This window comes from Ceratotherium simum, chromosome 18, assembly GCF_057802395.1.
Source record: "Ceratotherium simum simum isolate JZ-2026a chromosome 18, ASM5780239v1, whole genome shotgun sequence".
NCBI lineage: Eukaryota > Metazoa > Chordata > Mammalia > Perissodactyla > Rhinocerotidae > Ceratotherium > Ceratotherium simum.
The window spans coordinates 794,811-819,890 of record NC_141917.1 but is presented as its reverse complement, the minus strand read 5'-3'; the positions used below and the strand labels follow the sequence as shown (position 1 = coordinate 819,890).

Genomic DNA, 25,080 nt, shown 5'->3' with positions numbered 1-25,080 from the left:
GAACAGCTCGATGGCCCTCAGCTGGTAGGTGGTAGGCAGTGTGGTGCAGACGTTCAGTGGGAGGTAATCAGCCTCTGAACGAAGCACTGACACGCTGCAGACTGGAGGAGCCTTGAGAACGTTATGCTGCGTGGAATAAGCCAGTCACAGAAGGGCACACGTGTGATTCCTTATGAAATGCCCCGAATAGGCAAATCCGGGGAAACGGGAAGGGGATCGGCAGTAGTTACCAGGGGCGGGGGAGGGGGAATGAGCGACTGTCAGTGGGCACAGCTTTCCCTTTGGGATGATGGAAATGTTCTAAAGTTCGTTGTGAAGTTTGCACAATCTGTGGATATGCTAGGAAATGCCGAATGGACGCGATAACGGGTGAACTATGAAGTGTGTGAAGCTCTTAGTTACTGTGTGTCCTATGGGCCTTGGGCACGGGGCGGAGCAGCACCGCAGGAGAGTGCCCGAGACTTGGAGCACAGAGGCCGGGCCTTCGGGGCTGTGAGACCAAATGGGCAGAGGCCCAGGGTGGCAGGAGGGAGGGAGTCGGGAGCAGTGGGAGGACCAGGCCCAGGGATGGTCAGAGGCCCCATGGGGGTCTAGCAGAGACATGAGTGAAGGAGTTGGCGGAGTCTGTGGGTTCTGACTCCTCCGCGCCTGTGGGCACCCACGCAGCGAGTTCCTTGGCCAAGTCAGTTCGGGAGCTGAGGTCAGCGCAGGGAGAGGCCTCTGTGGCCTCCAGACGCGGCGTCATGCCTCTACACAGGTGAGTGAGCACTGCTGACTGCTAACGTGTCGCTTCCTAAACTGATAAACTCACCCTCCACAACACCGCCTTCAGGGCCTTGTGCTGCGGGGACACTGGAACCCTTGGGTGGAGGAATGGGCCTCATCCAGGCAGAGGCCCCAACCTGGAGGGATCCCAGCCCCTGTGGGCCTGAGGGGGGATGGAGCCCCTGATGTCACTGGACCAAGGCCCTTCTGTGCAGCTCTGAGCTGCGACCCTTCCGTCCACCCTTGGGGAGACAGTGTCAACCAGGACGCCACGCGAGCTGTGGGAGCTGTGACCAGATGGCAGGGCTGCACTGAAACAGGAGGAGAGTGAGGGTCAGTTGGGAGCAGAGGGGCCTTTCCAGGGAGAGATAGCAGCATGTGCAGAGACCCCGAGGCAGGGACACCCCAAGGGCGGGAGGGGCTTGGGGGACTTGGCGCTGGTGTTGGAGCAGCAGGCAGCCCTGCCTCTGGTGTGGGTGGCGGAGGCCGTGAGGCGGGTGGCAAGGACCGAGAGGAATGGGGCTTGCTGGACGTCGGAGGCCAGGTCAGCAGGGCGTGGGAGAGCTGCCTGTGGCAGGGCAGGCAGGCTCCAGGGAGGCATCAGAGTGAGGGGGCTCCTGGCCATGGGAGCAAGGCCGGGAGACCCTGAGCTTGGAGGAGGGTCGGGGCTCCAGGCTGTGTGACCAAACCCATCTGTGGTTCCAGGCTGGGGGAGGGGAAGGACGCGAGGAGGGGATATCGAGGGCAGCGGCCAGCAAGGGCTGCTCCACCAGACAGCCCTGGAAAGGGGTGCAGAAGCGCGAGACGCCAGAGCACCCCAATGTCGTGTGAAAGGAAAACCTGTCTAAGCGGCCGAGAGGCTGCACAGAGCAGCAGGTGTGAGACGGCAGCGCCTGCCACATCAGTGCTCCGGAGTGCACCGGCCACCTCGGCTCTGCAGGGTGCAGGTGACCCCTGACCCCCCCCCCCCGGAGACCCCATCCACCTCCTCTCTGCAGGGTGCAAGTGACCCCTGGCCCCTCCAGAGACCCCATCTACCTCCTCTCTGCACGGCGCAGGCAACCCCTGACCTCCTCGCAGGGTGCAGATGACCCGCCTCCTCCCATGGGAGGGCAGGAAGGACTGTCTGCACAGCCCTGTATACAGCGTCTCCATCAAAAAAAGAAAAAATATGTGAACAGGGCAGGAGGAATGATGGACACTTGTGCGACTTCTAAGAAACTGATGGGGAGAGGAGGAGCTGCCCCCACCCCGGAGGAGTGAGTGCATGTCGTGAGGTCGGTCGCACGTGCAGGGCGGGTTGATGAAGGCTGTCCTTGCCCGAGAACAGGCTTCGACCCAACCGAGAAATGACACCGGGCGCGGGGGCCACGGCCACAGAGCCGCAGGCGTGGTGGCCGTCTCAGGCGGCAGCTCCCCTGGTGGATGAGGACGTTCTGAGTGCTGTCTCCACAGACATTTAAGGCTACATGTAGGTGCCTGTTCACAAGTGGGTGGTGGAAGCGTGACTTCTCCTGTAGCTGGGATTCATCTGTGCAGAAAGGGGAAGTGATCCAATCCCAGGTCCCATCAGATTCACTCAGCTGATTGGGGGTCTCCCCCCAGGCGGGGCCGGAGACAAGCCCCAAGAGTCTTCCTCTGCACTCGCCCCGGGGGGTGCCTGCCTCCCCCCGGGGTGGCCTGCTCATCCGGCCCCTGGGCACCAGCCCCTCCCCGACTCCCGGGGCCCCTCCTGCCTGGGGGCTGCTTTCCCTGCAGCAGTCGGCTGGCCCCCATGTCCTCACTCACAGCCACGTGCTCCCCCCCAAACCCCCTCCCCGGCTCCCTCATGCAGGCCCGGGGACCCCAAGATGCCGGCCACTCCAGCCGTCCACTCCGGCCCACCCGGGGCCTCCACAGCCCCAGGCCCTGCTGGTGCCAAGTCCCCGCCAAGGCATCTCTTCACCAGGCCTCGTCAGGCGCTCCCTTGGGGACGGGAGGCTGCCCCGGCTTTCCTTTTCATTTCTTTGGTGCTCTGCAGTGGCCCCCGTCCCCCGAGGGACAGGCAGGGATGAAGGTGAGGGAGATGGGGAACCAACAGGTCTCGGGACAGTTCCTCACATCTGCCACCACGGTCGTGACCGCCACGTGATGAGATGCCATCTTCCTCAGAGCGAAAACCCGTGGTGGAGTCCAGCGTCCTAAATTGTCCTGAGCTGTCATCTCCTGCGTGGCGTCCAGGAATTGACAGCTATGTGGGAACACGAGCTTCTGCTCACGGGCCGGGCGTCGCCGTCTCTATCCCTCACGGTGGCACCACCGCAAGTCCCTGAGGGAGCCGGGCCTGTGGCCCAGCGGGCTGCACCTCGGGCCCCTGCCCACCAGAGGTCGCCACCGTCCTGACTGTCCCTCCCGCCGGCCCGCGGGAGCCTGCGCGAATGGACTCGCGGGGCGGGCGGTGCCGCGGCAGTGGGTCACTTCCGTCGCCGGGTCATCCCCCGCTCTGTGAGTACCCACAAGTCACCGCCCGCGGCCGAGGGGCACGTGCATGGTGGCAAGCTGAGGCATCCAGGAACAAAGCCGCGTGGGAGCGGAGGCTGCCCCACGGTGGGCACGCGTGATCCGCGGGTGTATTCCCAGGAGGAGCTGCCAGGTCAAAGGGCACAGGACGCCCGCCCGCAGTAGAGGCTGCTCAGCGTTTTCTAGGTGCTCGTGCCAGTGGGCACGCCCACCACGGGTACCTGTGCGCGTCCTCTGGCCACACCTAGTACCCGGCGGTCCAGTCACTCGGCCCCCTGGAATGGCGACGGGCTCATTGTCCTCGTGGCTGCGTTCTCCTGACTACAAACGAGAGGACACTGCTTCCTGCAGAACCTCGACATCCTCCCGGTGAGGCCTCTGCTGGGCCTCCGGGCGTCTCCCTGCGGGGCTCCCGCCGCCTCCCTCCCGAGTCAGGGGCGAGCATGCGCATCTGATACGCGCTCTGTGGGCCGTGCGCTGCAGGTCTCGCCCACTGCGCGGCTCTCCTCTCCACCCTCCTTCTGTGCCACTTGATGCACACAAGTCCTTAATTTTCACCATCGTTTCCTCTCACCCGGGCCCCGGGGAGGAGCCTTCTCCTGAGCCGTCTCCCACACCACCCTCTGGGGGACTGGCGCGTGTCCGTGGCATTGTGTCCACCTGGAGTGGAGCGAGGTGTTGGTCAGGTGTCCTTTTCCCAGAGGGACCCACTGACCCCTCACCATCTGGGGAAAGGCTGTCCTTCGGCCCCGGCTCCCTAGGGCCACCCGTGTCATCATCCAGTGACCGTGTTTGGGGGCGGGGCCTGGACTCTTGTCCTGTTCCTTGGTCACTTTGCCTGGCCTCGAACACTGAGTGAATTTCTGTGACTACCGTGGGCCAGGACAGGCAGTGGAGCTTGTCTCCACCTGGTTTTTCTAGTCTTAGCCCCTTGTTTTTCCATGAATTTTAGCATCAGATGGTCAATTGCTGCAAAAAGAATCTTGCTGACATTTTGATTGGGACCTCGTGGCTGCTTCGCGCTGGTGTCTGCACGGTGCGAGTGGGCCAGTCTGTGCGCAGGCCGTGCTCCGCTTAGCTCTTTCCGGCGTGCTCCTGATCAAAGTCACGGTTTCTGTGCTGAGACCCTGTGCCCCTCCTGTTGCACGTGTTGGTAGGCATTTGATATTTTGGGGCACTACTGTAAGTGGTATCTGCACTAGTCCGTGTTCTCCGGAGAAACAGAGCCAATGGGATATAGGCAGAGAGACAGAAGAGGAGACTTGTGATAGGAGTTGGCTCACAGGACCATGGAGGCTGAGAGGGCCCACAGACTGCTGCCTGCAAGCTGGCGACCCAGGAAAGCCGGGGCATAGTTCACTACGAGTCCTGAGGCCTGAGAACCAGGGCCTCCAATGCCTGAGAGCAGAGAAGGTGGACGTCCAGCTCAGGAAGAGAGGGCAGTGCCCTTCCTTCTCCTCTGTGTTCCATTTGGGCCCCGATGAATTGGGGGATGCTCCCCACGTGGGTGAGGGAGATCTTCTTTATTCCGTTTACAGAATCAAATGCTAATCTCTCCCAGAAACACCCTCACAGACACACCCAGAAATAATGCCCCATCTTTGCCTGGTCAAGTTGACACATAAAATTATCCATCACAGCATCTTTTAAGAATTAACTTGTGGCCCAGCCCCAGTGGCCTAGTGGTTAAGTTCTGCGCACTCCCCTTCGGCGGCCTGGGTTCGGTTCCTGGGTGTGGACCTACACCACTCGTCTGTCAGTGGCCATGCTGTGGTGGCAGCTCACATACAGAAAGAGGAAGATTGGCACAGATGTTAGCTCAGGGCAAATCTTCCTCAGAAAAAAAAAAAAAACCCCACAAAAAATTATCTCATAACCAGTAGCTGCCGTACAGAAATACATTGATTTTGGACGCGAACCATCTATCTGGAGGCTTTGCTAGACTTGAAGTTATCTGTAGACGCTTCTGGACTGCCCCTCAGCCCCACCTCGGGGAACCCTGATAGATTCCCTGTGCCATCAGGAGGTCCTTCCTTCTCCTGGCCTGCTGCAGTGAGGGCACCAGTCTCACTCTGCTCTCAGAATGATGCGGGCTGGGGCATTTGTTGTTGGGTTTTGTTCGGTTGTAAGGTCGGCAGACACTCTTGACACTCTTCACCACATTAGGGCGTTCTCCTCAGTTCCTAGCTTGCCGGGCACCTCCTCAGTGTCAGCAGGGGGCACCTCCTCAGTGTCAGCAGGGGGCGGGACATAGCCAGAATAAGGCTCGCAGCTGGACCCGTCCTGGGGGCTGTCTCATCTGCTGGGCTCAGCCCTCCGGGTGCAGCAAGGGGCTTCGTGGGAAGAGCTGGTGAAGTCCGGAACTCCGAGTTAGAGCAGGAGTCTCTCCGGGGCTCCGCAGAGCCTGGGTCCGGCCCATACGGCGCCCGGTCTCTTCCTGAAAACCTGGGTCTTCCCACAGTCTCGGGGCCCAAAGCCCTGCCCAGCACCCGTTCCCTTCCAGGAATTCCCAGCTGGTGTTCCAGTCCCTTCCACCAGCCCCTGCCCACAGCCCCCAGCATGACCGCCTCAGCTGTGCCCGGCACACTCTGGGTGAATCCCTCACCTGCCCCCACCTCAGCATAGCTTGCTCTGAGGTTCCGCGCTCAGAGCTTCCTTGCTCTGAGGGGGCCTGCGTCCCAGGGATCACGGCACCAGCTTGTGTTCCCAGCCGGGAGGTGTGGGCGAGGCCCTCCGTGTCCGCATGCACTCAGGAGCAGGGCCCGCAGGAGACGCATGGCTGCAGCCTGGCCTTCCCTGGACCTCTGGGCCCCGCCACCCGAAACCAGCGAAAGGCCAGCCCTGGGCTGCCCCTACCTTTGTGGGCGCTTCACATGGCAGGTTGGGGGGTGCTCTGACAGAGCTGCCTTCACACACACGCGCGCACTGAGTCACTCGTTCACTCCCTCACCCACTCATTCATTCACTCATTCACTCACACACTCATTCACTCACTCCTTCATTCCCTCACTTGTTCATTCATTCACTCACTCACCCACTCACCCACTCACTCATTCATTTGCTCACTCACTCATCCAGTCACTCACTCATTCACTCATGCATGCATTCATTCATTCACTCATTCACTCACTCAGTCATCCATTCAGTCACTCACTCATTCACCCTCAAGGGCTCACTGGACTCCATCCATGTGTCTGTGATGTGCCTGGTACCAAAGACAAGCTGTGGGGCCTCAAGGAGCTTGTGGGTTGGTGCCAAGGATCAGACGGGAACAAGGTCCCCACGCAACAAGCACCCTGGTCATTTCACCCAAGAGCAGAGCCACATGAGGTCATGGGAAGAAATGAGGAAACGGGCAGAGAGTACCCCGCGGGTGAGGGGTGTGTGGGGGCCCCACGGGTGAGGGGTGTGTGGGGGCTCCTGGGGGTGAGAGATGTGTGGGGGCTCCTGGGGTGAGGGGTGTGTGGGGCCCGTGGGGGTGATGGGTGTGTGGGGGCTCCTGGGGGTGAGAGGTAGGGGACCTTGGGGGTGAGAGATGTGTGGGGCCTCCTGGGGGTGAGGGGTCAGGGATCCTGGAGGTGAGGGGTGTGTGGGGGCCCCTGGGGGTGAGGGGTGTGTGGAGGCACCTGGGGGTGAGGGGTATGTGGGGCTCCTGGGGGTGAGGGATGAGTTGGGGCCCTGGTGGTGGTGGTGGTGGGGCCTCCTGGGCAAGGAGGTCTCCTCTGACGCCAGCCTGGATGGTGCAGTCACGCAGATCCGCTGGCTGGGCCTCTCCGGCCTGAGGAGAGCAGGGCTGTGCTCTGCTCTCTGGACTCATCTTTGGGCAGACAGGTACCTCATGCAGGAGCAGAGCCGGCCGAGAGCACAGGCCCAAGGGGCCCAGAGACGCAGGCCTGCAGCTCCTGAAGGAGCGAACACTGGACCCCTGAGACCTCAGACGAGGCCTCGCCCTCCAAGAAAGGGAGGACAAGAGAGAGTCCAGTGTGTGTAGGTGGATGGCCCAGGCCTGGGACCAGGAAAGCACAGTGGCCAAGATGACCAGCACTCAGATCAGCCAGGAACCAGAGGCCGCACCCTAGAGAGGGCGTCTGGATGGAGCCCAGGGTCACAAGTGATGCACGAGGTCGCCGCTGTGGAGACTCGAGGGCGCTGGCCCCGGGAGGCGCTGGGCACACCTATCGACAAAGGAGCACCACGGAGAAGTCCATTCACTCAATACCAGGTTTATTTGGGAACGTACTTTCCAGAAGGCTCTCCTTGAGAATGTAAGATACAGGTTGGTCCAGCTCTGAGATCATCCAATAGCAACATCTACACTTAAAAACAAGTAAATGACAAGAGTCTTTGTCTCTGCTACGAAAACCGTCCCCAACTGGTCCTTGCCAGTCACCATGAGGCCTTCCTGGCGCCCAGCATGCCTGGCAGACTCGGCAACAGAGCCTCTGGCTCATCCACGGGGCCCAGCCGGGCGGGAACTGTGTCCCTGGAGTGGGCTGGACACGTCTGCGTTATGTCCTCCGAGCTCATCCACCTCCGTCTCTGCGTCCAGCGCCGTCACGGCCTCTCTTCTAGGTGGGTGCCTGCTGCTCCAACACATGTGGTCCTGGGCCCAGCCCCAACCCAGGCAAGCTACATCGTCCTGACATCCTGACGAGAGAAAGACTGTTCTCCACGTGTGGACGTTTAATTAACACGTCCATGTCAATGCTGGGCCCCTTTTCGTGCACAAAGTGGTCTTTTCTGTTGTTCTCTAACCTGCTTCTGTCCCTTTAGGGCTCGCCTGTGCCACCCTGGGTGCGGCCCACATCCAAGGGACGGTCCCAAATCAGAGTCGGAACCATGGGCCCCGGCTTCACGGATTCACAAGCAGCAGACCCTCAGCTTCTGGTCTGTGCTTGCTGGCGTTTCACTCATGTCTTGTTTTTAAAACCAGGATCTGGAGTCAAAGAGGCTGAAGTTCAGGCCTCACCAAACCTACCCACCCTGCTGGTCAGTGGAGCACTCGCCGGAGGCCAGCCGGCTGGCCTGCTGGGACTCACTAAGCAGGCCCCCTGCCGTGGCAGCATGCGCAGGAGCTCTGCACACTGAGCACGGATCCAGGTTGGGGTGGACAAGCAATTCTGCAGAAACCCCGAGGCGGCCGCGTGTGTGACGTTGCTACGCAGGATTCACGAGGTGCGGACGGAACGCAGACGTGTCCACACAGAAGGGCGCACTCTGCCGCCTGGCCGCTGGCCTCCAGGCCAGTCAGGCACCCCGAGGCCTGCTGATCTGAAACACCTGGAAAACCGAGATGCGAGTGCTCCGGCCTCGAGAGACCCCAAGAATCCCCTGGTTCTCCCTCAGCACGTGGGCCTCGGCTCGCGGAGAGACACCAGTTACTCAGAAATCCCGAGGGATTTTTAAACCAGCCGTGAACAGGGACGTGAAGTCTCAAGGGGAAGAGAAGACACTGATGAGACACATCGGCCTCTCCAGACAGATTCTCGTTTACAGAGAGCCGATGTCGCCACACAAACCCTGGTCCACGCGGCCCCAGACAAGGGTGCAAAGTGTCCTGTTATCGTGAGCCCAGCCTCGGGCTTAGGTTTTTGTGAGCGGTAAAACGGGAAAAGAAACTTACCCACAAATACGGGGTCATGTGTGCCCACGTGTATTTTAATTTTCCTTCTATAAACGTATAAACAGGCACAGCCGCTCTCTCCGGGGAGGGTGTGCCCACCTGGCCACATGCCGGTGTGGGTGGACTGACCGTATCCGTTTTAAAATAGGTGAGACGTTATAAAATGCAAGTATTTTTATTATGACTGGGGGAAAACACCTCAATTACAAGTCGACCGCCAATTTGCTTTATTCTTAAGAACAGTGCAAAGAAGGCAAATGCAGACTCCCGGCACAGATGCACAGCTTGCCAGAACGCCCACTGGCTCCTCTTCGACGGAGCAGGAGCCAGCTTCCTGCCTCAGTGGGACCCCTGTCAGCCGAAGTTCCCCGACTGTGCGACACCATCACCACCCAGCATCGCTGGGACTTCATGCTGGTCTGGGACCCTTTCCTAACCCTCCCAGAGGGAAGCATGCTTCTCCAAAGGTGTCATGGATGCTGCGCCATGAGTGTCGCAATGGCACGTGTGAGTCCTCCGAGGACGGGAACCTGGCGGAGTCCACCACCCTCCCTTGCCCTGCTGTCGCGTCTGTGTCCACTTAAGATGCTGGTGGCACGTGAGACCAGAGGCCGCCCCGCGGCCGTGGCAGCCCGCCCGCCTCCGCCCTCCTCTCTGCTCTCCCAGGAGCCGTCTTGCCCGTCCCCTGCGGCCCCCCTTCTGCTGTGATCTGTGCTCACGTCGTGTAGCGGAGCTCGCCACTACACTCACGGCGCCGAGGAACAGCTCTCCCCAGACCCGCCCCCTCCTGGCTTCACAAAGAATAGATTACACGAGGCTGCAAGGCTTCACCTCCACTCCCACCACCCCCGTGCCCGGGTCAAAGGGCCCGGAGCACGTGGCGCCCTGAGAAAAACACACGGAGGCTGTCCGGCAGAGGCCCTTCAACGCCACAGGGCCTCATTTTGGAATCACAGACGACAGGTACCGGTGCGTTTTTCTATGCCTACATACGGTCTTTATGGAGTACACAAAATAGCTTTATAGCTGGGAAACGTCAGCATCAAATGAGTCCACCTTGGCGGCGTCCGCGGCAGCGGTGGAGGAAGCAGTGGAGGCGGAAGGGCTTTCTCCGCCCCGTCCACGTGGCGCCGGGCCGGGCCGCGCTAGGAGGGGGGGTGGTGGTGGTAGTGGTGGTGGTGGTGGTGCTCGTGGTGGTGGTGGTGCTCGTGGCGCTGGACCACGGGCACCGCGTAGCCCTCCCCCAGCAGCACGGGCGGCAGGTCCCGCACCACCTCGTGCTCCACCACGGCGGGCTGGCCCAGCGCAGCCTTGAGCGGCGAGTGGCCCTCCCGGCCCCTCTGCCGGTACCGCTTGTGGCCGTAGGGCTGCGGCGGGGGCTGCTGGAGGTGGTGGCCGTCCTGGGGGCCCTGCAGCAGGGCGGCGGGCGGGTGGTAGCTGAAGGTTCTCCCGGACTTGCTCCCACCGGGCCCCCCGGGCGGCCTCCCCGAGCCCTTGGGGGACTTGAGGAACTGCTTCTCCTGCCCCTTCAGCCGGGGCTGCCCGTCCAGAGCCCGGGCGGCAGGCTCCGCGGTCAGCAGGGTGTGGTCAGCCAGCACCTGGGACCTGCGGTGGTGCGCGGTGTGTGCGTCCGGCTCCTGCGAGCGGGACCTGCTCTGGGGGCACGAGGCCTTGCCCTGGTGCTCCTGCTTGGCCTGTGCTGGCGGTGACCCTGTGGACACGGGACACTCCCTGAGACCGTCTTTGGGGCCCGGGACACTGGCCACCCCTTGAGACCCTCTGCAGGGCCTGGGACACGGAACACAGGACACGGGCCACACCGTGAGACCCTCTGCCGGGCCTGGGACATGGAACACGAGACACGGGACACCCCGTGAGACCTTCTGCGGGGCCTGGGACATGGAACACTGGACACGAGACACCCCGTGAGACCCTCTGCGGGGCCTGGGACATGGAACACGGGACACGGGACACTCCGTGAGACCGTCTTTGGGGCCCGGGACACGGAACACGGGACACAGAACACCCCATGAGACCCTCTGCAGGGCCTGGGACACGGAACACGGGACACCCCGTGAGACCCTCTGCGGGGCCCGGGACACGGGACACGGGACACCCCGTGAGACCCTCTGCGGGGCCCGGGACACGGAACACTGGACACGGCACACCCCGTGAGACCCTCTGCGGGGCCCGGGACATGGAACACGGGACACGGGACACCCCGTGAGACCCTCTGTGGGGCTGAGACATCTCACCGTGGACCAGGCACACCCACACACCTGGCCGGGGCGCCCCCTTGGACACACTGCCGCACTGTGGTTCGTTGCAGGGACCCGGGGCCCTCAGGCCAGGCTCATGCTCCTGACTGAGGCGTCCACGCCTGGGGGATGGTCTCCAGTACCTACCAGGCCCGAATTTGGACGTGTAGTTCTCGATCCCAGCCAGGTCCAAGTAGTGGTTTCTCCGCTCCGTGTTCTCGTCCACGCAGTACGGCCCGCGCACAGGGCAGGGGTGGGGGTCGGCGCTGGGCCTCCTGCCAGGGAGACAGCACTGACCTTGTGCTGCCTGGGGGCCAGAGCAGGCATCCAGAGATGCAGGGGGCACCTGTAGCGCACGATCTTGGGGTCCCAGAGGCTCTGACCAGCCTCCACCACCCAGAGGGGAGCGAGAGAAAGGGCGGGTGTCCCACAGGACCCCAGGATCGCCATCACAAATGCCTAGGGAACCCGCAGGAGCTCCTCTGTCCTCTGGTCCACCTGGGCCGCCCACAAGGGCCTCACGGCAGAGAGCAGGTCACCGCTCTGGGACCTCCGCAGCTGCTGCCCCGGCCACCACAGCCGGTGAGTGGAACCACGGGCGCCAGAGCACGCAGCTGAGGGTCTGGGGGCCGCCCCGCTGCCGTTCAAGCCTCCCCTGCCTCAGACAGAAGCCGGGCGGGCTCAGCTCCAGCCTGAGCTCCAGGTGCAGAAGGGACCCCAAGGTGCCACCCTCCCCCACAGAGGCAGTGCTTGGGCTCCTCCGCGCCCAGGGGCCCATCCTGGTTGTGCGCCCTGAGGGGACAGCCTGTGAGGCCTGTAGGAAGCAGGCGCCAGCCGCCTGCTCCCAGCTGAGGAGGCACATCCAGGGGGAGGAGCCAGACCCCAGCCCCTCACCTGACGTGGGCAGACAGCCTCTTGTCGGCCACCCTTGGGTCCTCGGCTGGCTCACCCTCCATCCCGGAGCGAGCGGGCTCCCGGTCTGGAAGAAGTGCGTTTGCTTGGTCACCCACTGGTTCACTGGCCCAGCCGTTTATTTGTCCACCCACTGTGGATGCATTCATCCCTTCATCCACTCAGTCGCTGTTAGTGCACTCATTCATTCGTTCACTGAACAGTTTTGAGCCCCTGCCAGGTACCAGGCCCTGCTTTCCATATTCAGGAACGACAGCAGGAGATTCGTGCCCTGGGGGGCTGGGGGCACTGAACAGCAGACACGAGTAACAGGTAACCCGTGGTTTGGCACGTGGGAGGCAAGAGCTTGGAGGACTGCATTGTGTGGGGGTGAGGGAGGGGCTGCCATTTAAAGCGGGGTCTTCAGGGCATCTGAGCAGGGGAGCCGCTGCTGGGGGGAACCGGGCCCTCACCCTGGCCGGCGGAGGGACCCTCCTTCCTCTTGCTGGAGGGCTCGGGGCTGACGGTCAGCTTCACTCGGAGCGTCTTGCTGCTGCCCGAGGAGTGGTTGACGGAGGCGTCAACGACCTCGTAGATGGTGTGCATCAGGCTGGACATGTCCTGAGGACGGCATCGCCGTCACCAACGCCAGCGGAACTGCCCAACCCACGCTGGCATGACGCAGGCTGCCCACCGCCCCCTCCAGGCTGCCCTCCTGCTTGACTCACTCAGTGTCCCAGACACCCCGGCTCAGACACGACGACCTGTCTGAGCAGGCTGTTCCGACCCCACACTCACCCCACGCAGGCAGCAAGCTGTCTGAGTGAGCAGCCCTGCTGTTGTTGGGATCTCATCTCTCTGACCTTTCAAATTTCAAACTGAATCCGTGTTCAGATCCAAGTTTTGCTTTTTAACCCAAACGCACTTATTTCAGTCATCCTACGTTTTGCTTCCTTTCAAGGGGTACTTTGTCCTGGACACACAGGCCAGCAGAGGAGGGCGGGGCACTCCCAGGACCCTCGCTGCCCCACCGGAGGGCTGCTGGCCCCAGCCAGAGGTGCCGCTGCAGGAACAGGCGTGTGGAGCTGCACCAGCCAGATGGCGGCCTGGCCGGGCCTCAAGGAGACGCCGACTCCAGGGCTCTGTCGGTTCCTGGGTCCCCCTGCCCGCCTGCCTCCTGCGAGAGCTCCCAGCCTCTCCTCCCACCCTAGAGCGGGCTCAGCCCGTCACCTCCTCACAGAGACTGGGGGCCTTGTTGTCTGTCTGTCTGTCTGTCTGCTGCTGGCGCCCTTCGCCAGGACCACCAGCGCCCTTCCCCGGGACCATTTGACGCAGACACAAGGGCATCACCTCCCTGGTGGCCTTCCCACTGTGGTCGAAGCCGTAGAGGGTGAACGTCCACTCCTGGCTGTTGTCCTCCTCCACCGAGACGTCGCACTGGAGCGCCTGCGGGGGCACATGGGACAGAGGCGGCGGGGTTGTCCTCGCCCTGCCCCCCTCCCGCTGCTCCATCACACCCCTGCCCTGGGCCGGCCGGGGAGACAGGACGGTCTGTAAAGTCGACTTCGGTATCATTCCCATAGCTGGGCACGCCTGGGAAAGTCCCTCAAATTGTCTGGTGCCAAATCGGCCGGTTGTGGCAGATTCACAGCAACACCCTCCGCCCACAGGAACCCGGGGCGTCGGGAACATGTTCAACCCCTCCAACTCGCTGAACCTCAGGCGAACCGTCCAGGCTGCCGGGTCCACAGACGCCCATGCTATGGTGAACACGCACTATCCTGGCCCCGGGACCCGCCTGCGAGAGAGCGAGGCAGGAGAAAAGACCTACGTTGATGTCCAGGCGCTTCTTGCTCAGTCCTCTCGGGGCCTCTCGGTTTGCTGCTCTCTCTCCATCGTCCACGCCGAAGAGCTGTCCTGGGCCCTCAAGGCCCTCGGCCTTCTCAGCGGGGAGTGCCACTGGGGGAATGAGGAGGGAAAGGGGCCTGTTTCCCCCTGGCCTGGCCCAGGCAGGTGACCCAGGGCAGAGGGGACGCCAGAAGGTGCGGCCCGGGGAGCCGTCCAAGCCCTGATCCTCTCCAGATGGGCCTGAGTGGAGAGCCCCTCCTTCCAGAACCAGGGGGCATCAAGGGACCTGTGCAGAGGGCTGCCCTCACCTGGGTCAGCCACGGCCAGGTGCCCCCTCGTCCCTCGCCTGGGTCAGCCATAGCCAGGTGCACCCTCCTGCCTCTGCCCACCGGCCCAGCAGTGGCTTTGGAGCAGTGGGTGGGGAGGAGGCTGCCCCACAGCCCCATGAGGGGTGGTCCCTGCCGAGGGGCCTCCAGGGGGTCACTGCATCATCTGGCTTCCCCTCCCCATCGACACGTCCAGTCTCCCAACAACCCTCAACTCCAGGGTCCACGGAAGCCGCCTGCACTGAGCCTGCCAGCTGAGTAGCTAGACGACGAGTGTCTCCTCTCTGGCTCGTTCTTCTCCAGGATGCGAGCTCGGGCATCTCCTGGCTCAGACCTGCCGACAGGTGCTCGGACAGGTGCGAGCCGGGGAGAGTCTCAGGGCCCGAGTTCCCAACTAGGAGGGTCTCAGAGCCCCTCTGATGGCGGACCTGCTGGTTGGCCCCCCTGCACCCCCCATGACTCCTGCCTCACATGATGCCGAGGACACTCATCCCCGACCCTGACCTGCGGGCAGGCCTGGTGACAACCTGCCAGGTCCACAGCGGGACCCTCTCCAGCGCAGACGCACGCTCTCGGCAGTGACTCAGGCTGGTCAACACCTCACAGCCAACCGTTTCCGACAGCCTTACACTGACAGAGGACATCACACCCAGGCCTGACCTGTGCACTCGCCAGATCCCCTCTCTCCAGAGCCCGGCGGTGCTGCCTCTATGCACAGGCTCATGGGAACTCCACAGATGGACAAGCCCCTATGGCTCGGGCTTTGGCTTCTCTGATGCCCGTAAGACCAGGTCACCTGCTTCGTGTAAGGAGCCCAAGTGAAAGGCGTTTCCAAGTGTATTTCAAGAACAAATTGCTTATGAGACTGGGGACCGCAGCTTACAGCTTGCTTGCACCTGCACACGGCCACCGTGGGGACCCACGGCCACTGGGGGCTGGGCTGGGTTTGGTGGGCTAAGTTAAGGAGGGGGAGCATGTGCAGTCCTCATCTTCAGGGGCTCAGTTCGTCTGGGGTGTCCTGAGGGCAGGCCCCGGACATGTGCCTTGGGTGGTCTGAGGTTTGGGGAGCAGGACTTACCCTCTAGGGGACACTGGTCCTCCCGGAAAAGCCCCTCCTTGGGGTCCCCACTGGGCAGCTCCTGCAGGGAGAACAGGGCAGTTGCGTGACCACGTGGCTCAGGGGGGCAGACCGTGGAGACCCCACGAACTCCAGGTGCTGGAACCGGCCTCTGGCCTCCTGGGGAGTCACATGCTCTCAGCCCGCACCCTCTCCACACTCACTCAGCATCAGATCTTGAGAAAGCAAAGCAGGCACACATCCCACCGTGTTGTTGGTTCCACCAGACCCGTCAGCAGGACGAGACTCTGCTGCTGCTTCACGCGGAGGCCTGAGTGCCCCATCGAGGGCGTGGCCTCCGCCTGACGGTGCGTCCCGGTGACGGGACCCACCTGCCCTCTGCTCCCCGGCCCAGCTCGAGGCACTTCCCGCCAGAGGCGCACGCAAGAGCTAGAAGTGCTGCCCCATAGCTCCCCGAGACACCGGGAGGCAGAGGCGCCTGCCCTAAGGCGCTGGGCGGAGGCCGAGGGGCCTGGGCGGAGAGAAGCCCCTCGGCTTCCACAGCCAAACCCAACTTGGTAGGAGGCCCCGGGGGGTCACCCTGCAAGGGCGCCTGACACCCCAGATGCTCAGCAGTCCTTGGTCAGGGTCCTCACGCGGGATGGTGGAAGGTTCCAGACAGACTCGCTGCCCCACCAAAGGTACGAGCAGTGGGGAGGGGACCAGACCCTCGCTCCCACCCACAAACAGGCCTCAAGTCCCCCCACAGTGGTGAGTACTGTTGGCTCACACAGACTCGTCCTGCCAGCTGTCCCCTTGTGCAGATGGACAACTCCGAGAGGTCGAGTCTACAACTGGCTGTCCCGAGCACCTCAGTGGGCACAGGCGGCTCAGGCCCAGCGGGCGGGAGAGAGATGAGTCCACACTCAGCCACGGGAGCAGCCTCTTCCCTCCCCCTTTCTATTTCATCAAAAGCCTCCCAACCCCCTGGGGTGGACTGGTGGCATCTGCTCGCTGGCAGGTGACCACAGGAGCCTCTGTTGCCCTGAGGCACCCCTGGTCACCGCAGGAAACAACAGGAGGCCATGCGCTGGCTGTGCCTCCGCAGCACCGGCCATGTGGCCGCCACTTTTCAGTGGCTCTCAGGTTCCTCGTCCCAGGGGCCTGTTGCCACCAGCCAGACCCTGCCGCAGGACACCGAGGCTTTGTGCCAGCACCCTCCCACCAGGCCCGTGTCCATCAGCTGGAGGAAAAGGGACACGGGCCTTCCTCAAACCAAGGCCGCCTGACGTGTTCAGCAAGTACGGCATCGTTACCTCGCGATTCCTGAGAGGCTCAACAGCAAACAAAACAAACACCACGAAGACACCGAAACCCTTTTACCCTAATGCACAAACTGCTTAGTTCTCAGAGGCGTTGACGTAGAACATGAAACGCCCTAAAACACTGGGGTACGGGGAAATGAGGAGATGGGTGCACACCCACGATCCTGGGCACTTGCAGCCCGGGTTTGGGAGGAGGAGCCGGACGGTCCCTCTGCAGGCAGGAGGGAACTCCAGACTGCGGGTCTCCCCAGGACCCCTGGGAGTGCGCCAGGGAGGACTTGAGGGACGGAGCACAGGCTCCCCTCGGGTCTCAGAAGGTCTGCTCGGCCACTCCGAGCAGGCGAGCTCCGGAGGGGCTGAGCAGACAGCGGACGAGATGCCCGCCGTGCAGGAGGCCCCGTGCCCAGGGCTCCCACAGGGCCGTGGACGCCCCCTTGAGAGCATCGGGCAGTTGAGCCATTACTGCGAGATGGTGCTGTGAGGAAGAGAAACATCAGGCGAGCGTCCCTGGGCCCAGGAAGGGCTCTCGGTGGCAGGTAGGGGAGGACCCTGCCCACCTGTCCCCAGAGCCCCGAGCGCCTGGCATCTTCCTCTCTCCTGACCCCCCACGGCTGTCACACCCTCAGGGTGAGGCTACTTCTACAGTTTGTTTTTAGGATGCCGAAATACTCTTGAACTCGCTTTAATAAGAAACAACACCTAGTTATTAAAAGGCACCATTTCCCTCTTGATGTAAAGACGGTGACATGTGAAGGACTTGGCTTTGCTGTCTTGCTGCAGGGTCGCTCCGGGTCCCACGAACGCCAAGTGGCACAGGGTCCTCCTCAGCCTGAAGGACTTCTCTCACTGTGGGACAGGGCCGTGCTCTGACCCAGGTGACGTTAAGATAGATCCAGTCACTTCTAAAAGCCTGATTTTTGGTGAAATTTTTTCTGCAAAATTGAAACAAGCTGTGTAGCTGAGGTCCAGGTGTCTGTGGGGAGCACAGGCAGTACCTGGACTCCTGGCACATGGCCTCGGGGGGAAGAACCAGGGGCCAGAGGTCTGCGGGTCAGTGGCATCAGAGATCACGTGGCAAAGGGTGTGAGGATCAGCTGGGGGCTGCAGGCTTTAAGGCCCTGTCAAGTGCTGCGGGGCTGGAGCCTGGAGGAAGGGCCCGTGGCCCCCAACATCAATACACAGAATACCAAGACCTCGGAGGCCCCAGCTCAGACCTTCTACCTTGGGACACAGGGGTGGGGTGGGGTGGACAGGAAACCTACCTGGTGAAGAGGCCCCCAGGGTTCTGACAGTCCCCTCCTCCACCAAGTCCTCCCAAAGGTGCCTGGCCAGGCTCCACGTCTGGCTAACGGTCAGAGTGCTCAGATCCTGCATAATTCTAGATGCTTCCACCCTGACCTGAGCACGCTACGCTCATCTCAGCACAGTCACAGAAGTAAAGAGAACGGCAGCAACTATCCCCTGGGTCTAAGGGCCTGAGACCAAGCCGTGCACGGCATTTCTTGCTAAAAGAGCTAAAGTCACTCGGTGAAACGCCGAAGCCCCTGAGACCTGCTTCCAGGAAAGGGCGGGATCCTGGAGGGGCTGGCGGTGCAGTGGCTCCTGTAGGGCACACGGCTACCAGGGAGACGGACAGGCTGGAACCAGCATTTTCACGTCGCTCCTCTGACTCGGATGAAAATGTCAAAGGAAAAACAAAACCCATCCACATACTCTACATGTGAGGTTAAAATAGTTAAAAATTCAAAAATACATTCCATTTCTTGTTTTTAAAATAATCTGAATGTTTGCTTTTGGCGTATTGTGTTGGTTACAGACAAGAGTATAATAAATGCCTTGGGATGGGGGAAGGTTCCGGAAGAAACCCAGCAGTTCAAGACAGACCAATCTGCACACAGATGCTGGGCTGGTCTCCTGCAGATGCTCCCGAAGCTCTGATAATGATGTGATAATGATGCGATGATGACATGCTGATGCTACTAACCAGGACGGATACAGTGATCAGCGATGGATACAGTAACCAGCTCACCACTTACTTCCCTAAGGCGGCTGGAAGTTCCATTTGAAAGAACGTCCATCCATATAAAGCCCAATGTTAGAACACACAGTGTTTACCCTAAGAACCAAATCAACAACTGCTTCAGGGATACAGAGGATCAAATAAGGAAAAAAAGAGCTTTTGTGGGGAAGTAACAATTCTCGTCCCTGTGACTGGTGATTTCAGTTAAGCCTGTCCTGGTTACATACAAATGCCCTTTAATCTGTGTCCTTTGGTAAATGCAAGGGCCCAGAGCTTTAATTGCAACCTATAAAACCCACCACAGGGCCGTAAGCCAGATGTGCAGCCCCTGCCCGCCGGGGTGACCTCCTAGGCAGCTGAGTCCCAGATAACTGGGGCCCTCAAGCGAGCTGGGGGCACAGACGCCCATCTCCTGACGTCTCGAGCAGGAGCCCGCCTCCAGAAGCAGCTCCTTCCCCAGGGTGGGGGCCAGCCGCACCCGTGCTGAGCGTGCTCTGCCCCCTGCTCTGAGCCCCCCTCACTCCCTTTGCACCCCCAAAGAAGCCCCAGCCTGTTGCAGGTAAGACCCTCCAACCCACCTCTCCCTCTCCTCTGGCCCTCCCTCTCCTTCACCTCCCTGCCTGGCCGAGCTTCCCCTGGAGGGTCCTCAGCACCTCCTTACTCCTCGAGGCTGACGGCGGCTCTGTCCCCACTGTCCCTGCCACACCCTGGGAATCCCTCAAGCCGGCAGGGGCCTCCTGGCGGCCCAGCCCACACCATGATGCTTAGGCATGACATGCTGATCCCCTCGGGCACCTGGCCCGGGGGCAGCCCTCCCCTCACTCCCCAGTCCCTCCTGCTGCCCTGACAGCATCATCCATTCATTCTCCGGCATCTGCTGGGCCCTCCTGTGGCCGGGCGCTGTGGGACCGGATCAGAGCCTGCAGAACCCTAATGCTTTAGGAGCACCCAGGCCGTTCTTTCGCATTTCAACACCCAGCGTCCACTAGGGTGCTTGTCTGGCTTCTGAACTCTCAGAGTCCAACAGAGGTCCTGGCGTGGACGTGGGGTCTGTGGCCGGTGCTCAGAGGCCAACAAGCGTGGGGGAGCTGCACCTTCCAACCTTCCCCAGAGCTTGTCAACACCCCCATCTCCCAAGATACTGCCAGAAGGCGAACCGCAGCCAGCAGTGCTCGGGCGAACTCAGTTCTTGTTTTGTCCCAGGAGGGCCGGCGTCCCCTCTTGTCCAAACAGATCAATCCTGCTCCGTGTTTCCCTTGGAAGGTTCGTGTTAGTTCAACCTAGAGTTCTTTAAGGAGGTGAGTGCGGGGTCGGGGGGATCTGGGCTTCAATAAACAGGAGCCGTCCAGGTCAACAGGCCTTGGGGGACAGGGTGTTAGTGTCCTGTGGCTGTGGAAACCAATGGGCACAAACTGGGGGGCTTAAAACAATAGAAGTTTATCCTGTCACAGTTCTGGGGCCAGAAGTCAGAAATCAAGGTGTCTGCAGGGCTGCCTTCCCTCCAGAGGCTCAGGGGTGGGGGTTGGGGGGCCTTCCTGCCTCCTCCTCCTGCAGGTGCCCCCGCATCCCTGGGCTTGTGGCCCTGTCACTCCAATCTCTGCTCTGTTGTCATTCGGCCTCCTCCTACGTGTCTTCTCCTCTGTGTCAAATCTGCCACTGCCTCCCTCCCACAGACACGTGCGAGGCAGCTGGGGCCACCAGGAAAACCCCCCATCCCAAGAGCCTTCGCTTAACCACAATTGCAAAGACACTTCTTTCCATATAAGGTCACAGCCATGGGTTCCAGGGATGAGGACGGGACGTCTTGGGGCCATTACTCAGCCCACCACCGACTGGAAGCTGGGCCTGGTCTCGGTTCTGCTACGAACTGGTTGACAGTCCTGAATCAGCCACCTAATCGCTCCGGTCCCGTTTCCTTCTGGTGAAACCAGGAAGGGGTTCCGAGTGCCACCATGTGCGAGCAGCAATTCCAGGCGCCGTGGGGCTGGGGACTCCACGCACCCGCGCCATGGGACCCTTCCCCAAACTGGGCAGCGCGCTGTGACGTGATGACACATGTAACACAACCGGAGAAAGCCCGAGCTTGCTGCCCAGCTTCCTTCTCCCTCAACAAGCCTGAGGGCAAAGGAGAGACCGTGGCTCCTGCTTCACGGCGTGGTCACACCTGACACCTGAGGAGCAGACTCTGCCAGCAGGAGCAGCAATGTGTCTGCTTCCAAAAGCGGATTCTTCACAGACTCGAGAGGCCTCTCTAGTCTGCGTTTCTGAGGATTCCCTTTTCCCCAGGTGGCAGATATTTCCTCCCGTCCAGAAGTCCGGCCTGTGTGTTGAGTCCAGAGGAGCGAGAGTGTAGTCTCCTGTCTGTGAAAGATCCAAGGACATTTTGTCGTGACGAGAATCCAGAGCATCCCCCGAGGAGAGCTGGGCCGCCAGCACTGGGCTGGCGGAGCACGTGAGCCCACGCCCTCCACACCCCACGCGGGAATGAACGGCTTCCGTCCATTAGAGACACTCAGTGTGGTCCACGGAGCTCACAGCCCATGGCTCCCGCCCTACAGCCCCCGAATCTCTAGCGTTCTGGACTCACGGGCCCCATCGAATGTGAGGTCAATGCTGCTTCCGAGGGCGGGACCTGGTCAACTCCGAGTCCTGCGTCTGATTCAGGGCCAGTAGTGGGGGAGGAGGGGCTCCCAGTGGACGGAGTCCAAGCAGGGAGTGGAGGGAGAGGGAAGGAGGGCGGGGGAGGGGGAGGGGGAAGGGAGGGGATGCAGGAGAGGACAGGGGTGACAGGGCCGGGAGGAGAATGGAGCAGGCCTGTTGGCTGCATTTTCCAGAACTAACTGCTCTCGACAGAACAGTCACTGGACGCCCTCAGGTCGCTCAGGAGAGGGTGGCCCTAAATGCCAGGTCTGGAGGCCTGCGGGGCCCACACGTGCTGACACAGAGGTTACCTAAAAGGTGCTGTTCGCCAAGTGTTCCCGCCAAGTCGGAAACAAGATGGGTCTTTCCTGCGAACGCTCCATCGCCCCCGGCAGACGGTACTCCTGGACTCACAGAGGCCTCCCCGCAGCCTCACTGCCTGCTCCCCTGTGGGCTCCCCCCTCGCCCGCTCACCCCAACTCACCTCACGCAGCTGTCACCGGGGCTGCTGCCCAGCTAGCGGGGTTTCTGGTCGTCAGAGACTAGCCTAACTTTCCCTGCCCCCTCGACAGCGACAGCAGGAGGCTCTAAAACAGCACATGAGGAGGGCCTCCGGGACAGCAGGGAAGGAAGGGGCCCTCCATCCATCGTGACCACCTCGACTCCAGCTTCTGCAGTCAGCACTGCTCGACCAGACACAGAACTCTCCAGACGCAAAGGGCTGCCATGTCAGGAGCCACCAGGACAACCTGGCCCCTCTTTGGGGGCAGCTCAGCCCGGGGTTAAGCCTGCAAACGGTGGCAGCCCTGGGGACTGGGCGGCCAGGATGGGCACGGGGGTTGGGAGCCGCCTGCCCGGTCATGGCCGACGGTGGAGGTACGGGGCTGTCACAAGCACCACAGGCAGGCAAGGGTTCGTGGGGCTCAGAGAGGAGGCCAAGGGGTGTAGGAGAGCGGCCCGGCATGGCCGGGGGCCCTGGGGAGGCGCCCGTCAGGCTGGTGCTGTAGTTAGCCACTTCCCCTGGGGCTGAGCGGGGGGTGGAGGCTGATGTGATGTCCAGGCCAGGATGACCTGGGCTGAGTCGGGGGGGCCAGGGAGGCGCCCCGGCTCCTGCTGGGGGCTGTCAGGATGCTGGACTTGGGGTGGGAGGTGGGGAGGTTTGGGGTCATCGGGCAGAACTGGGCCGCACAGGAAAAGGCAGAGGGCGAGGCTGGGCTGAGGCACCCTGAGGACTGGGTTGTCCTCAAGACAGTGAGGAGAGAGGAGAGGCCTGGGGCAGGGTGGTGGGTGAGGGCGGGGGAGGAAGTGGGAAGGAGGCGGGGGTGGGGGCCGCAGGAGGAGGGGGGAAGCCTGTGCTCTGCGGGAGACTCGCAGGAGAGGACACGGGACCTGGAGGGGCGACTGCCCCAAGGGTCTGTAAATGAGCCGACCCCCACTCCCCAGGGCCCGGAATGCAGCGGCGGCTCAGAGCCACCGGACTGGAGGGCTGTGTCTGAGGATGTGAAGGCAGGCTCCCTTCAGTTTGTTTTTCACAAGAAACGCTCTGAGGGAGGTGGAGGCTGCTTTCTGCCTGGTCCCGTGGGGTGGAATTTGACTTCAAGGTGATCCGCCAGCGCGCCTGTCTGGAAAGGCCACGGCGGCTTTGAAGTCCGAGTCTCGGTTTCAACGGCTAAACAGTTTCAGATGTGACAATGTGGTTTTATGGGCTTAATAATTCTGACACATGTGCGGCTGGGGCCCGCGGAGGGTTCCATTCAAGGGGCCGCTGTGCATGTTATTCTGAACTTCTGATTTTCAAGCAAAAGATTAAGGCCGATGAAACCAAAGCCTTCCCGGGGAGGGGTGGCGCCAACAGGCTCCCACACCAGCCACAGGTGGTTTTAGTTTCTTTCTCTCAAAATTACAACAAGCCTTCAAGAGCCGAGAGGGGCGTTCAGGTTCTGCCCATCAGTACTTCTGGGCTAGGACTGTTCAGTCAGACTTGGTAACAACCAAATTTAGAATTTCCATCTAGAAACTCAGTAATTTGGGGATCAAAGGGTCTCCTAAAATAAACATCTGTGTCTGCTCACACGGCAGCGCTCTGCTGTGGCTACTTCCTGTACGAGGTCAGAGGATAAAACGATCTGCCGTCTCTGTCTTCCTCTTCTCCCCTCGCAGTTGTTCATAGTTCTGCTCATTTAATAAGATGTGGGAGGTTTTACACACCCCACGTGTCCTGGTCTACAGAGATTTTTTTGTTGGCACCAATCCACCCAAAAAACCACACTGACCCCCGACAGGGCCCCCAAGGACCCCCACACTGGGACCTTGCTGGAGAATGGCTGCCAAACATGTGGCAGGAGTGACTGAAAACACGCCACAGAGAATAAGGGCATCCACTGAGGACACACGCCACGGGGGACGGGGCCACCAGCTGAGGACACACCATCAGGGACCTAGCCCCGTGGCCAGCCCACAGTGCATCACTGTGAATGAGTGAGTGAATGAATGAGTTACCAGGATGGACCCAGACCACCTGCTGGAGAAATAACCGTGTCATAAAACACGTGCAGGGAAAAGAGTGTAATCACTGGCGAGTCAGTGAGAAGCTGGATTGAAAAACTTGGTGGCCAGGATTCCCTTTCCCCTCCGCTTAAAGAGAGGGTATGTTGACAGGTGTTAGCCACATTAAGTGTCGTGATTGGGAGGAGAAGCCGAGAGGACACCTGATCCCAAGCCTCACGCTTGTCCCTGGGAACCAGAAGCCACGTTCCCCGGTGTGGCTGCCGGGCTGGGGTGGGGGTGGGGGTGAGAAGTTTTCAGAACAGATGTTAAACATATATGAATGTATACGTGTGTGTGTGCATCTAGTCTACATATGCAAGTGTACGTATGTATGTGTACACACACTACATAAACACACACAATATATATGCACACACACAAACATAATTTCCACCCCAGACAATTGAGAAGTGACCGTAAAATATGCCAAAAACTTGAGTGATTTCAATTCTCAGCATCTTGAAATTTTGTTTTCAGTTTAACACTGACTGTTAGGGAATCATTTTTCAATTAATCTGCAGACGAACTTTCCTTCTTGCAATCACGCCTGCTACTGTTTTTGTCTTCAAAGCTAATGATTCATAACGTCACAGGAAGGGAAAATTCTAAGATGATCCACCTTCCAAATCCTGCTGCTGTCGTCTGAGCTTACAGCCACAAAACTCACAAAACATAAGCAAGACCCACATCCCCCCAACTCCTGAACCCTCACGCCCTCAACCATTCCCATTCAGACGAGGTCTAACGCCACTGGGTTTTAGACGCAGAATTCTAGTATTTTCTGCACCTAAATTCTTCCACGGGAAAGACCCATGGACTTGGCATCTTCCTCCATTTGTATTCAAGCCGTATGTTTCCTATTTCAAAGGAAGATTAATGCAAAGCTGAAAAAGAACCCAACGCATTTAAAGTTTTTCTAATTTAGAAGGCACCCCGCGTCACCACACTATGTCAACACCCTTGGCAGAGACAGATGGGAGTGTTGAGGGGCTTCGATTTGGTTACACCACCAGGACCCCGAGGGCCGAGCTACTCTGAGAAAAGTCACAAGCGTTTTTTCTTCCTTTGAAAGCCCCTCCATAGTGTCATGTCGAAACACAGCCTGCGCACTGTAACCCCACGACCTCCAACCCGGCTCTGTGGTTGTCAGCCGAGGCTCCTGGGATCAAAGGGGCATGGAGCATATCTGAGGCCTGCACCCCCCTGCACCTGGCCTGCACCCCCATGCACCCAGCCCGCACCCGGCCTGCACCCCCATGCACCTGGCCTACACCCTGCCTG

General features: G+C 60.7%; 1 protein-coding gene across 2 annotated transcripts in view; it reads right to left on the bottom strand.

The window, feature by feature from the left end:
• Positions 1 to 7,467: 7,467 nt before the first annotated feature.
• The window catches only part of NKD2 (NKD inhibitor of Wnt signaling pathway 2), a 34,633-nt gene continuing 17,020 nt past the window's right edge, over positions 7,468 to 25,080 (bottom strand). For both annotated transcript variants that reach the window (XM_087443086.1, XM_087443087.1), the window contains 7 exons: positions 15,289 to 15,349; positions 13,868 to 13,995; positions 13,387 to 13,482; positions 12,510 to 12,657; positions 12,040 to 12,124; positions 11,293 to 11,420; positions 7,468 to 10,598 (listed from right to left, as the gene is read on the bottom strand). In XM_087443086.1, coding sequence (XP_087299212.1) covers positions 10,033 to 10,598; positions 11,293 to 11,420; positions 12,040 to 12,124; positions 12,510 to 12,657; positions 13,387 to 13,482; positions 13,868 to 13,995; positions 15,289 to 15,349 — 1,212 coding nt within the window. In that variant the 3' untranslated portion in view covers positions 7,468 to 10,032. The remainder of the gene's footprint in view (positions 10,599 to 11,292; positions 11,421 to 12,039; positions 12,125 to 12,509; positions 12,658 to 13,386; positions 13,483 to 13,867; positions 13,996 to 15,288; positions 15,350 to 25,080) is intronic.